At 33.6% G+C, this 16,048-nt stretch overlaps 1 protein-coding gene across 5 annotated transcripts in view; it reads right to left on the minus strand.

Annotated features, from left to right (window-relative positions):
- The window catches only part of HMGCLL1 (3-hydroxy-3-methylglutaryl-CoA lyase like 1), a 146,908-nt gene that overhangs the window by 104,686 nt on the left and 26,174 nt on the right, over positions 1 to 16,048 (minus strand). For all 5 annotated transcript variants that reach the window (XM_055389824.2, XM_055389829.2, XM_055389823.2 and 2 more), the window contains 2 exons: positions 4,767 to 4,847; positions 4,435 to 4,542 (listed from right to left, as the gene is read on the minus strand). In XM_055389824.2, coding sequence (XP_055245799.1) covers positions 4,435 to 4,542; positions 4,767 to 4,847 — 189 coding nt within the window. The remainder of the gene's footprint in view (positions 1 to 4,434; positions 4,543 to 4,766; positions 4,848 to 16,048) is intronic.

Below are 16,048 nucleotides of genomic sequence, written 5' to 3' on the forward strand. Positions count from 1 at the left end.
AAGTGACTGATACAACTTTGGAAGATAAATTTCCTGTCTTGGATTCAGGCACACTGATCTTTTACAAGTATGTGATTTATTTAAACCACTTAAAAAATTGGAATGTATATAACTAGATGAATATTAAAGTAAAATATATAACATAGTCTTTAGTATTTGAAAGGCAAAATATCTTCAATTATTCAACTTGAGCTCAACTCATTATTGTAACTATACACATACTTTAATCTTCAGAATAAAGGCTAGTTACCAGAAAGGCAGTGAACTTGTGTAGAGCCCAAGATCCATCCATCAGTATGTCTACTAATCAGGCATTCCCTTAAATAACAGTACTGAGCACTGGTCAGGAGTCAGGTGCTTTGGACTGTGGGCATTCACACTCAGGGACCATTCATGTGCCTTATAATCTCCAACACTTTGATACTTCAGGCATCACTGCTGGGATTTCCAAGGTTCCGAGAAGTTAAGTCACTTACTCAAGTTCAAGGCAGAATGTGAACAGGGACACAATTTCGGAAGCACTTCCTCTCACCACAGCTGTCCTCAAAAGCTATGTGGGGGAATTCAGGCACTTATTCGATAATACTTTGAGCCTTGGAAGAGTTCATTAAATTTGAATAGTTTAAGCCCTAAATTCAACTTGGGAACAAACCTAGAATAAATCATATCATTTTATAGTCCTATCCCACGTATCTACTTAATGTAAGGTCAGGAGGCATTTTCCAATTACTTCTCACAAAGGGACTGCCTTTTTTTTTCCTTTCGTCCATCTTTTCTCTTAACTAGCTATGCAAGAAGTGTAGGCTTCTAAAAAGGATTTCTGCCTTATCCTTCTAAATGTCACTGAGTATGTCCTAAATCAGTTTTTAAAAATCTATCATCAATTTCCACTCTTGCATAATACTAGAAGGTAGCCATGAACATTACTATAGGAAAGACTATTTTGTAGGCAGCTTTATAAAACCACTGGGGAAACAAAAAAGAATTTCGAAGAGGGCTAGCAACATTTTGTACCTGAAATATAACTTTAGTTGGTCAATATTCATCAAATAATATTAGCAAAATCTATTATCTTTCCTAACACTAATTCTAAAGTTATACCAGCCTATTCAGTTTCTCTCCAGCAATAATCAAATATGTGAAATTAGCAAAGACTGTATTAAAGACAGAAGTAAATTTATGAAGATATAAAGATAATAAAAATGTCTAGAACTCTCTTAAAATTAATGGTGGCTAGTGAAATAATAGCTAGCATTTTACAAATTGACAATTTCAAGGAAATATATCTAGCCTAATCAAACTAGTAGTGTTTTCCTAAAAGACAGTTTTGTGACCTTCATTATACAGGACCAAATACATGAACAAAGTGAGAGTCAATTGCCGATGCCAGAGAATTGAAAGTAATATGGTATTGTTCTCTCAGACTGATTTATTTATTTTTTTATTTTACATTGAGCACCTACTTACTATGTACATACTAAGAAATGGGTGTACAGTGATAAGTAGAAGAGAAAAGATACATGATCACTACTTTTAAAATACTTATGGTATACGTAGTGGTAATCAAAACAAAATATATACACATACACACACACACACACACTATAAACAGCAGTGACAATGGGATAGAGAAAATTAGTTTCTTTTGAGGATAAATAAAAGTCACCCTCTGTGAAAGGTGACATATTACTACTACTCTTAATCCTATTTTGGCTTCTGTTACTTCAAATGTAATACAATTAAAAAGCCTTTAATGTTTTAAGCCTTTCTATCTAATTGAGTTCTAACTGCAGAGAAATGCAGAAATACAGATACACATAAGCAAGTATAGGTAAAGTGCTATATGGACAAAGAGGCAGGACAGTAAATAGAGGACAAGAAACAGTTAATTTAGCAGTAGCTTCCACAAAGTAATACAGTTAACTCTAAGAAGGAAAAAAAGGGGCCAAGTATAGACAGTCTTGAATACCAAACCAAAGTTTCCAGGCTTTGTCAATGGGAGGAAGGGAACCATTAAAGAACTTAGAATGTGACTTTTTGACCTAAAGACAGAAATACCATTTGACCCATCAATCCCATTACTGGGTATATAACCAAAGGAATATAAATAATTCTATCATAAAGACACATGCATGTGAATGTTCATTGCCGCACTATTCACAACAGTAAAGACGTGTAATCAACCTAAATGCCCATAAATGATAGTCTGGATAAAGATAATGTACTCCTGTATACCATGGAATACTATACAGCCATAAAAAGAATGAGGTCATGTCCTTTGCAGGGATACGGAGAAGCTGGAGGCCATTATCGAACATATTATCTAGCACATTAACTAACATAGGAATAGAAAACCAAATACTGCATGTTCTCATACATAAGTGGGAGCTAAATGATGAGGACACATGGACACATAGAGAGGAACAACACACACTGGAGCCTATGGAAGAGTTGAGGGTGGGAGGAGGAGAGAATAAGGAAAAATAACTAAAGGATACTAGGCTTAAGACCTAAGTGATTAAATAATCTGTACAACAAAATCCCGTGACAGATGTTTACCTAAGTAACAAACCTGCACTTGTACCCCTAAAGTGAAAGAAAGAGGAAGAAAGAAAGAAAGAAAGAAAGAAAGAAAGAAAGAAAGAAAGAAAGAAAGAAAGAAAGAAAGAAAAGGAGGATGAGGAGGAGGAGAAGGAAGGAAGGAAGGGAGGGAGGGAGGGAGGGAGGGAGGGAAGGAAGCAAAGGAGGGAAGGGAAGGAAGGAAAATATGACTTTGTGAAAGCTGATAATTCTGGAAGATTATTTTACAAGGAAAGTATGACAAATGGAGAAACAGTGCTTATAAATACCATTTAAGGGACTACTGCAATGATTATTTAATGAGGACCTGGATCACTGATGTATCAATGGGACTGAAAAGAAGACACAGGTATAGGCCATACTGAAGAAGAAGACATTTCATACATCAGTAACTGTTATGGACTGAAAGTTTGCACCTCCTCAAAATTAATATGTTGAAATCCTAACCTGTAATGTGATAATATTAAAAAGAAGGATCTTTGGGAGATAACTAGGTGATGGGGGTGGAGCTCTCATGAATGGCATTAGTAACATGATTAAGGAGAGACATGAGTGTGCTCCCTGTCTCTGCTCTCCACCATATGAAGATAGAATGAGAAAGTGGCCATCTGCAAATAAGGAAGTGGGTGTTCACCAGACACTGGATCTGCCAGCACCTAAATGTTGGACTTCCCAGCCTCCATAACTGTGAGAAATAGTTCTCCTGCTGTTTAAGTCACCCAGTCTATGCTATTCTGTATAGTATCCCTAACTGACTACGACAGTAACTGGATACAAAGTCAGCTCTTAAAATCCAGGATTTTAAAGGAAAGATTTGCACTCCTGGCATAAAGCAGGATGGACAACGAGTTTGATTTTAACCCAGTGAGATTGAGGTGGAGATGGTACATCCACCTGAAGTTTATCAGAGAAGGCAGCACTAGAAATGCAAATTTGTCATTCTCATAGAAGTGACTGTTGGTGTCGGAAAGACAGCCAAAGAAGAGAGGATAGGTAGAGAAAAGCACTGAAAACAGAATCTTAGGGGAACCTTAAACTAAGAGGTCGTGAAAGATGTCAGAGATGACAGAGAAAGAGCAATTGGGGAAATAACTGATTCATTAGAATAGAGAATAATGGAAACCAAGGAAATGATATCAGGAGTAGTCAGTGAAACTAAGTGCTGTGGAGAAATTAAGGGATCCAAGGACTGAGAACAGACACTGGATTAGGAAGAGAGAGTGTTTTACTGGTTGCTAATTACTAGTGATGTTTCAAAGATCAGAATCAAGTCTCAGAAGTAATGACTGCTGCCACATGCCTGAAAACCCTAGAGAAAGCTCTCTCATCATATTTCAAGGCAAAATTCTAGATGACTCTCTGCTTTATCTTCAATGATATATTTGATGACGTATCCCTGTAGCAAATACAAGTGTCAAAAAAAGCAAAGTAAAAGGAGTATGTGTCTTCACTTCTCACTCTTCAATATGGGATTCTAGAAGGAAGCTATCAGGCTACTTATTATCATTTGCCTCTAACAGACAAAATGACTAATGCATTTGGAGATGTTCAGATTATTTAGAAAGTCAGCCATACAATGATAAAGAAAGGGCAGACCCCCTAAAATGCTATTCAACGGCTTTGTCCCCTATTCATTATATTGAACCATACTCACACAGGCTTAGTATAAAGTTCTAAGTAACTTGTAGGACTTCATCAAAGGGTTTTTATTTAATCATATCACAGTCCACAGGTTAATATTTTGAAAGAATATGGAAAATTAGTAATTATATCAAGTTAATATCACAGTATTTACCAAATAATTTTTGGTGAAGTTGAATTAGGATCTAACTAAGAAATTGTGGGTTTACATACCTGTGGTACCCATCTGGAAGACACAAAGCTAGTCACTTCTATTACAGACAAGCCAGTTTGGGAAAGTCGATTGATAAATTCAATTTTTATATCTGTAGGAACTATAACCTATGAAAACAAAAAATATTTTATAAGTAAATTGTATAGGTTCTATTGAAGCACAAACAGAAAATTACTTCCTAAGTCAAAGTGAGTATTATTTGTAATTTGTAAATTCAAGCAGCAATTGAGAAAAAAATATAATCACATAACATATGAAATCCATGTAAATCTTTACAATCTTAAATTTATTAATTTTTTGACAGCATTGGAAGTAAATGATGTAAAACTACCTTTTCATTCTGCAATCCATCCCTAGGCCCAACTTCTACTATTTTAACAAAGTCAGGGAGTCCAGATAACTGGGATGTTTCCTGAAATGCAAAACATAAGAACAAGAAAACCTAACTTTTAGATTGTTACGTTTGCTTATTTGAAAAGTTAAACAATTGCACTTTGTTATACTCTTACCCCAGAGAATTAAAATACTGAAAAATCAATACAATGATATCATGAAAATGCACTATTTATATTACTTGCAACATGAAGTATTTTTTCCTTATAACCAAGTGATATTTAGTCTAGTTATGATTAAAATTTAAAAGATTAATTTATAAAATATAATTGAAGAATAATTGATTTACTCAGGACCTAAAGATCAAATCTGTTGGGTGATTCTGCATATGACGATAAACTAACTACTGTTGGAGTTCATTTAAAAATTACATCTTGACCAGGCACAGTGGCTCACGCCTGTACTCCCAACACATTGGGAGGCTGAGGTGGGCGGATCATGAGGTCAGGAGTTTGAGACCAGCCTGGCCAACATAGTGTAACCCTGTCTCTACTAAAAATACAATAAATTAACTGGGCATAGCGGTGGGTGCCTATAATCCCAGCTACTTGGGAGGCTGAGGTAGGAGAATCACTTGAACCCAGGAGGCAGAGGTTGCAGTGAGCTGAGATCATGCCATTGCACTCCAGCCTGGGCAACAGTGCGAAACTCTGTCTCAAAAAAATATATATAATATATATATATATAATTTACATATATATTTATATATATTTATATATATTTATATATTTATATATATATTTATATATTTAGATTATTTATAGTACTTGTTATTAGATTATTATATTACTATATTTATAAAATATATAAAATATATATAAATTATATATAAATATATATTATATAATATATATAATTATAAATTATATATAATATTATATTATATTATATATTATATATAATATAATATATAATATATATAATATATATAATATATTATATATAATATAATATATTATATATATATTATATATATATTATATATTATATTATATATAATATATAATATAATATATTATAGTATATATATAGTATATATAATATATTATATATTATAATATAATAGAATTATATTATATTATTATATATATAATATATATTTATTATAATATAATATATTATATTATATATATAATTATATAATATATATAATATATAATATGTTATATATTATATTATATATTATATTATATAATATATAATATGTTATATATTATATTATATAATATATAATATGTTATATATTATATTATATATTATATTATATATATTATATTATATATAATATATATAATATGATATAATTATATTATATAATATTATAATTATATATTAATTATATATAATATAATACATAACATATTATATATAATATAATATATAACATATTATATATAATATAATATATAACATATTATATATAATACATTACATAATATATATATTTTTATGTGTATATATATTTTATGTGTATATATATTTATATATTTTTATATATTTTATATATTTTATATATTTTATATATTTATATATATTATATATTTATATATTTATATATGTATAAATATATATCTATATATATATATTTTTTTTCCCAGCACTTTGGAAGGCCAAGGCATATTTGCTTGAGCCCAGGAGTTTGAGACCAGCCAGGGCAACATAGTGAAACCTCATCTCTCTTAAAAAAAACAAAAAATCAAAAATTAGTCAGGCATGGTGGGGGTGGTGTATCCTAAAGTCCCAGCTACTCTACTTGGAAGGCTGAGGTGGGAAGATTGCTTGAGTCCAGGGGATCAAGGCTGCAGTGAGCAGTGATTGTGCCACTGCATTCCAGCCTGGGTGACACAATAAGACCCTGTCTAAATAAACAAATAACTCTTTAAGTTAAAAGACTATTTCTACTTCCATGAAGAGGTATACAGGATGCCACCTTCGATACCTTGACCTTGAATATGAATTTGGTTTTGGGAATTGGGCCCAGAAAACTGAGGCTAGAAAAGACAATTTGCTGCTTATTTTTTCTCTAGGTCACACAGCACAGCTACCACCTAAGTGTCGCTCCCTGGAAGACAGACCCATTCCTAGTGGAACCTATACCACAATAACCCACTGGGAGCAGCCTAGCTCCAGCCAAATGTAACAAACCCCTTGTTCTACCTTTTGCTAAAATCTGAGATGGTAAATGGTCTGGTTTCTGAAACCTCTGGTTTCAGACTAGGTACCATGGATCTAGTTTAGAAGATGTATTTGTCTTCTAAATATGCCCATTTAGAAGGCTGTTATTTAAAATCGGGGGAAAATGAAACAGCCTTTGAAATTGTATATTGCAGTTAAAGTCAGAAGCATACTCCATCTTTCCAGACTGTACCAACATAATCTCTTGGTACCTCTGAGCCGAGTTAAGTTTGGGTAACCCATCATCAAGTTCTGTAAGTGGATAGTTGACAGAATCAGCCCAGAACCACAGAACCTGTACTTCAAAAGTTTTTGTTTGCTTGTTTTTGCCTTTTACCAGGAATGATGAATTCAAGCCAATCAGTTTATACTGTCACACTCTGTCCTTGTAAAAATTAAAGCATACATGGGTAAGGTGGCTGTTTTGAATGCAGAACCAAATTCAAGTCTGTGGAACAAAAAATATTCAAAGGCCATTTTTAGGGTCCAGAGCTGTTACTGGTTTTATCAGCATTCTGAGCTATCAGCAAAAGAACCCAGATGGTCCCCATTACAGTGTTTACAGACCACTCTCTACAATTTCCATGAAATTAGTCAATTCAATAAGCAAAAAAAGCAACCTAGAAGAAAAAGAATTTTCTTTTCTGCATTTTCTGTGCAGGTTGTGATGCATGAAGTTAACCTGAGAGAGTGGAGGGATGAGAGGAAGGCCTGGGGTTCCTCAGCTTTAAACTCCATTTGGATGACAACATGAAATCATGCCTGATTTACAAGATGCCTATAATTTCAACAGAACGATAAATAAAAGATATGACATGGGAAGGTGAAGTAAATAAGAAAAGCTCACTCCTCTTTCTTATTACCTCTAGTCTTCAGTTGGCAGGAATGAAACAAAAACAAAACTAGGCAATCTTAAGCCATGTGGTCTCATTATCACTGATTGTTTCTTGAAACTGCTTTTCAACAACAATTAGCTTGGCACATACATGGCAGAAGAGTTCTCTTTTACTCAATGACAATGTTTGCCAAAAAAAAAAAAAAAGAAGAAGAAGAAAAAGAAAGGTACGTAGTGTTTTTTAAGGTAATAACCATACGCCTCCTGAATACAATTGAAGAACTGAGGACCTTTCTTTGCATCAATGTATTGTAGCTGGCATTATTAACAAGTAATCTGAAGAAATTAAATCACCGATTATTAACAATTATGGCCATTTCAATCAAAGCAGAATTTGTGTTCACTTGACATTGTTTTTGATTCCTCTTGAATCTAATGTTACTATTTAGTCTTTCTAGGCTATCTGAATTAAGCCAGTGACAGAAGTGACAGAAGAAATTATCCAATATGATCAACAAGTAATTATTGAGTACAGTCCATATGTCATGCATTGGGCTGGGGCTGGTATATGCCAACTTAGAGCCAGTAATAAACAGTCCAATTATATATAAGTGTAAGATAGAAGGTAAGGAACAGCATGTACTGGGGAATATCTGGGGAGAAGTATGTTCTGGTGGGGAGATAATGAGCTTATTTTTGAATTATTGAATTCTACATGCTTGTATAACATTTAGTTGGATTTGCCTACTAGGCATTGTTTGTGCATATCTAAGCTTATTAGAAAAAAAAGTCAATACAGAGATAGTAATGCTCAGGAAGAGACTAAAGATCAGTAAGAGAGGGCTCTTAAATCACACATAGTCAACAAGTATGAAACGCAACCCATTTAAAAATGAGAAACTAGAGGATGACCAGGTAACACCAGCACATGCAATGGGTCACAATGCAGGAGCTGCACTTGGGGAACCTCAGAATTTCATAATGGGCTGTAGGCATACCTGCCCTTTGCCTTAGAGAGAGATACTATCTCTCTTTCTATGGCTGTTTGCTAGACAAACATTCTTGAAAAGATATTCTCAAAGAAAGGCAATCAGTGCCTTGCTAATAAAACATGCAGATATGCAAGGGTTCCATAAAAATTGTTTCTCAATACTATTATTAGCTCCATTAATACCCAATTATTTTCAACAAAATTTTTATTGATTTTATTGATCATCCAAGATTCAATTTGTCATCTACTCAAGAGACTTCTGACTTTCCCAGATGGAATCAAGTTATTTCATTTCTGTATTTTCAAAACATTTTGTAGAAGCCTATTTTAAAGCATATCTATGAGTACTTCTTTGCTTGCCTGTTTCTCCTTTTTTATTAAAACCCTCAGAGTTATCAAAATGGATACATAATAAGCACTTGATCAATGTTTGACTAAATGAATGAATGACTAAATGAATGAATAAAATTTGGACAAGTAAAATTGACCTTTCTTTTAGCTAAAACATGCTAAGTAGCATTATTATAGTTATTGGGTATAGGAGGTGAATCATTCAACCAAAACTTCTGCCCATAACTAGCTTGCATTTTAGTGCTATAGAGATCTGGAAGCAACTGTGAGGCAGGGATGGAGAGGAACACTTTTCTTACATACTGAATATATGAAAATTAACGAATGACTTGTAAGTTACAAGGAATTGTGTTTCATTTTAATGTAGTCTGGAGAAGTTAGAAACATACTTCTTAAACAGGCCAATAGTCTAAAAATTTATTTTTATAGCATTTAATGTCCTACATTACAGAGCTCAGTGTATCCTGTTTAATGTGCAGTGTAGTATATGATACTAGCGAAAAAACAAAAGATGTTTTATCCAGAGTGAATGTTTCAAAAGGCTATGTTTTATGGCTGAGCGTATGCCCACATTTGGCATCAGATTTCTAATGGTTCACTTTCATAGAGTAACAATAAAAGAAATACTATCTTGAATTTATATGTTACTTTACTTTTCCAAAGAACTTTTCTATCTACGTTTCATCTGTGAAGCTACTCTGTGAGGTAGGCAGACCTGAAAGAGATTAAATGACTTCCTAAGTTTACCCAGCTAAGCTCCCTGGCTCTTATTCTAGTTTTCTTTAGGTTAAGATTAAATACATCACCAACTATTGAGTTATGGTTGAAGAAAATAATAATGAATCATTCTTTTATACAGAACATAAGTAATGTGCTTCACTCAGATTTTTCAATCTTACATAAAATTAAATGGAAGGCATATTTTGATGGGGATTTCTCTGAAATCTTTAGAGTGTGTGTGGGTGTATGCCAGTGTGTGTATGCTAGTGTGTAGCACACGCATTTCTCAGCAGTAATAATGGATGACTTCTATATATACAATCAACCCTTCCAATGGTAATAGATATGATTGCTTATTAGTCACCCTACAAGTACTGCTTTTTTTTTCCCTAGGAAAATAACATCATCTATAGTAGAAATATCCAGACATATTTCCTTATGTTTCATGCACTTCATTTCTTGAGGAGTATTTTTGTGTAAATAAGGTCTTTATGAATATTGAAATATTCTGTTTCATAGCCAGTATTCCCAAGAACTGCTATGATGTTCCAATCAAATGTTCCTATTACACAGATGAGAGGGCTGAATCAGGAAATTGTGTGCCTTTCTTTCAAAATTAAATTAGGCTTTTTAAGGGGGCATTAGAGATCAGCTTTTCCAAGAAAATCTATTTTTGTTGTCTCATTTGAAATATGCACATGGTGCATTTTGTGGTAATGTTAAACTCTCCACATTCTGCTATTTATTGCTTTTTAGATATTAATTTCTGTTTTAATCAAACATAATGAGAAATACAAACTATTATCATTTATATAGCAGATATCCATAGAAACCTTGATCATCCAGAGCAATCAAAAGACATTTCTCTTCCTGGGTATCTCTCTAGAATGGAAAGCTCACTCAACAAAGCTGACAGTGAAACTGTTCTTTCAGAATACCTATGTGCCAATGTTGATTCACAGGCAATCTTTGGCAGTTTAATAAGAATTTATTTGTAACCATGCAAAAATAAGTTTGTAATGTACTATTATGTCATCTAAGACTCAATGAACAATATGTCTTAACTTACTACATCAAAAAGTAAAGGAAGGTATCTGCTTACTTTTTAGCAGTTTTTGAACAGCCAGAAGAGAAGTGGAGAATTGTGCTACACTTTGTTTTCAACAGCCTTCAGTAAAAGCTTTAGAAGAGATTAAAAACAAGCTCTAGAAATGATAAAAGCCCTCTCTGTATATGTATCCTAATATTAACTCTTGGAACTCAATGGAAAATCAGTACAGAGTATCAGTGTAGACATACAGCATAAATAAATACAAGTTTCTCCTGGAAATATATACATTTCATGAACACTTGAATCAATCAAGAGTAGTTACAAAAAAGCAAAAGAAAATTATACAAGGGGCATTTGCCACACATGACAGATTGAAATGTAGTAGAAAGATGGACAAGGTAAGATCATCTAAAATTGTTTATCCAAATTTTTAAAATGAGGTTTTTAGCATTTTACCATATGTGTTCACTTACTACTTAAATAAATTCCATTTTTTTAAAGATAGCTTGAGCAATAAATTCAGCCAGGTGCTTAATATTCATCAATTAATTATTGTTTTAATATAAAACAACTATATTATGAATAAAACAAACTATGAAAGATGAAAATAGAAAATATGAGATTAAAATAGATAATAGTAAGTAGATTAGAGAATATTAAGTAATAGAGAAAATGGAGAATATTAAGTTTATAAAACATGGATAGTAATAAAATAATAGAAAAAACAAAAATGAGACAAAGTACATGTAAGAAGAAAAAAATCAAAGAAATCAAGAATAGGAATTTTTAATGCAAGAATTTAATAAAGCATTAAAATAATTCAAAACAGAAAAACTTCTATGAATTGATAGACCACAAGATGCTGTAAACATAATAATGCTTCTTTAAATGGTGGCTGTTATTTACATTATTTATTTTAATAAATAAAATTATTTATTCTTGTATTCATGGCAATTTAACATTGAAACAAAATAAACTATGACCTATAGGTGTTTCATTACAATTACAATCATTATTGCTATATTGAAGGTTAAGATAGTAATAAAAGTGTTACTTTGAAAATCAAAAGGAAATGTTTGACTTCAAATATTTTATATAGAAAATTTCTTCTCCTTAGTGTCTTCACCAACAAAATTTGTTTGATCTCACACTCTCCCACCTTGCTGTCAGTCCCAAAATTTATTTTGAAAACTACTAAAATTGTTTTTGCCCTCTGCAAATACAGAAGAGTGTGTGTGTGTGTGTGTGTGTGTGTGTGTGTGTGTGTATTTGGTAAAGCTTAATTTTCTGGGATAAAATTGTGATATGCCAAGTTTCCTCATGGAAATATTTTCTGGGATGATACATTTCTGAAAACTGCGGTTTATAATAGAAAATGAAACTATTCATATTAAGCCAGTTATACCAGCTGCATGTCCTGATAGCCACAAAGTTGAAGGAAACTATTAAAATGCATAAATTGTCAGAGTTTTCAAGTTCAGACTCCTAAGATGGCATAGCAGTGTGTTAGCTGAGGACACTTGGTTTAATATTTAGCTAAGAAGACATAATTCATCATTCTAAATAGTTATTTTAATTGAGGCTGTTATTATTTACAAAAAATCAAATTTCATTACTTTTTTTTTGTTATGCCATGTTGAATATATAACAATCTCAAGTTGGGAAATCACATCAGTGATGTGCTGTGGGTTTTCAGCTTTATAGTACACTCTATTAAGCACAGTAAGACTACTCAGTCATCCACACAGTCATCAACCCAAATCCATTCAAACTTCAAATAAAAATTTTCAGATATTAATGAAACTTCCATTAAAATACAGCTTTATGTAATGTTTCTTTTCTGATTGGCAAAAATAAAAATGAGCATTTGCGTGACTACAGACACACAACAAAAATTCTCAGAAAACAACAATCTATGGTCCCTTATACTTCTTGATACGTGAACAGTGTTTTATATTTGTTGGAGATGAATTATTGAGTGCTAAAGGTGGCAGAAGGGGTTGAGAAAAATGTTACCATATCCTAGTGAAGTTAGGTGAAATCTATACCTTTGGAAATTTTTATTTCTGATTAATAGACTATAGCGGATGTTGTGAGATGTTGCTCAGGTACTCCTAGGGTGGAGAAATTCTCAGAAACTAAAATTTTGGCAGCTGATGGCATTTCACTGGGCCCCTTTTCTGTAATCGCCCTCAGCTACAGCGCCACTTTATCCAAGGTCATGCCCCCATCCTAACTGGAAGGGCCATATCAGCTCCTGGGATTCCTGTGTGACTCATTGAAGCCTCTGTTGTGAGTACATCATAGTTCAACTTATTCTTCTACCTACTTTTATATCCTTTACTTCCCCACAGTTATTGAATCCAATGGCAATAACATCCCGCAAACAAATCCTTGTCCAGGAGACTGTTCCCAGGGAACCAGACCTAAGAAAATTAGTGCCAGGAGTGAACTGAGGAAGTGGTCTCCAAAATGGGATTTGGGAGCTAGATGAGTTGCTGGTTAATTTTCAGTTATTTCATATTCTTCGAAGTAGGTGGGATATTGCTACTCCCTGGCAACCTGCAGCAGTGTAATTATTAACATATTCACTAGTTTTCATTCAGGACAATTTTGCACCCCAAGGGACATCCGGCAATGTCCGGAGAAATTTTTGGTTGTCAAAATTGCTGGGCACTACTGGCATCTAGTAGGGTAAAAATCTTACAATGCACAAGACAGGACTCCACAACAAAGAAGACATCCAAAATCTATAGTGTTAAGGTTAAGCCATCCTGACCTATACAATAAAAATTAATGAAGGATATAGTTCATCAATTAGCTTTGGTTAGCTGCTTCAATGTGAAAGTCATGATCCCTTGCCTAGTCTATACATCTTAGCCAATTTTCAGACCAAAAAAAAAAAAACCACAACAACTGACTGAAGAAGCAGCCAGATGTTTATGATGAGGACCTTGTAATGCTAAGAGAACTATATAAAGTAATTCATATAATCTTTCCCCAAAGAGATCTACAGCCATTCATTTGAGTAAATTTACACTGGGTAAAGAAGAATACCAAAAATTTCAGATTCTTGGATACAAGGTTCAATTTGACAGTGATACTTGGAGACCCAAAGTATCATTATATTCCCCTTGTTAAAATGAGAAATAGGAGGACCACATAATAAGTGGAGTCCTGGGTCCTTATTCCCTGTGGTTATTTCTCAGTCCCTGAGTATATAATTGGAAATAACATATTTAGTATTAGGAACAGCCCTTACTACATATTAGTTCCTTGACTTGTAATGTAAGAGCTATTGTAACAAGGAAGGGCAAGTAGAAGCTTCTGAAATCTCTCCCTCCTCTCCTTCAGCTGAAATAGTAAAAAAAGAAAAAGAAGAGGAAGGGAAAGGAGGGGGAGGAGAAAAGAAAGCATATTAGGTGAACCAGCAGAGATTATTACCATCCTCAAGAATCTAAAGAAAGTAAAAGATACAGGGGTGATGGCCTCATCAGCAACCCCCTCTAATCACCAGTACAGCCTCTACCCAAACCAGAAAGATGTTATGATTTTGGAGGATGACACTAAGCTACCATAAATAAACCCCAATTGTAGCTACTGTCCCAGTTGCAGTATTTTTGCAAAAGCAAATTAACACTGCCTTATTTAAATGGTATGCAGCCTCCAATGGATGAATGCTTTCTTTTCTGTACCTGAAAGAAAGAACAGCATTAAAATTCCAATTTGCTTGGGACAGACAACAGCAAATTTTATAGAATTCTCTCAGTGCTATACTCATTCACCTATTGTCTGTCATAATATATTTCAAAGGGACCTGAAATAGCTGGACATTCTGTAGAACATCACATTGATCCACTGTATCAAGACTAACCAAAGTTCTAACTATATGAAAGGAAACTCAATTAAAATGAATTAATAAATTATAAAAGTAATTTAAGGGGCCTTTTTAAAAAATGCAGGGATCCAAAAACAAACAAACACACACAAAAAAGATAAATGATTGCCGAATACTCATTACAGAATCTAAAGTCTCAAATAGACAACCCCATAGTGATCTATCTCTGTAGGGCATATACATGCAGCATACAGATTTAAAATCCTAAACATGAATGCTACCAGTCCTCCATTTCAAACTCGGGACAGACAATAGTAATTCAATATGGCAGTTTTTCACAATGAGTACAGGTGCATCTTCTAGGCGTTCTCAGTAGAGCTACCTACTCCAGTATCTGCTATCCAGGTAGAAACTACTACCTAAATTCAGGTATCTACCATCAATGATTGACTCTACTCTGCAAGAAAAAATACATTTTCCATCCCTAGTATGGTGAAAAATTCTATTACCACTCTGTACCTCATTTACTCATCTGTAAAAAATGGAGGTTACAATAGCTAAAAAGAGTTGTGGTAAAGCCACATATAGTGCTGTATGTGTATATGTGATGACCATTATACAAATAATAGGTACAGAAAATTATTTTTTGTTTATTTATTCATCCACTTACTACTGAGTGGACATTTAACATGTGTAAGATCCTGTGCTAGAATTTGGTCAAAGAAAGCCTATTTGGATACAGAGATTAATTTTGAAGGAGATACCCTAGTTAAAATATTCCTAAAATAAAGCATTAGTTTATTTAGCAGCTGTGTTTCCAATAGCTCTACTGAAGGAAATCTTACAAAGGTTTTAAAAATGATGGTATAGGCCGGGCGTGGTGGCTCACACCTGTAATCCCAGCAATTTGGGAGGCCAAGGCGGGTGGATCACCTGAGGTCAAGAGTTCAAGACCAGCCTGGCTAACATGGTGCAACCCCATTTCTACTAAAAATACAAAAAATTAGCTGGTCATTGTGGCATGTGCCTGTAATCCCAGCTACTCAGGAGGCTTAGGCAGGAGAATCACTTGAACCTGGGAGAAGAAGGTTGCAGTGAGCCGAGATTGCGCCATTGCACTCCAGCCTGGGCAACAAGAGCAAAACTCCATCTCTCTCTCTCTCTCTCTCTCTCTCTCTCTCTCTCTCTCTCTCTCTCTCTCTCTCTCTGTCTCTCTCTCTCTCTCTCTCTCTCTCTATATATATATATACACACACACA

This window comes from Gorilla gorilla, chromosome 5 (genome assembly GCF_029281585.2).
Source record: "Gorilla gorilla gorilla isolate KB3781 chromosome 5, NHGRI_mGorGor1-v2.1_pri, whole genome shotgun sequence".
Taxonomy (NCBI): domain Eukaryota; kingdom Metazoa; phylum Chordata; class Mammalia; order Primates; family Hominidae; genus Gorilla; species Gorilla gorilla.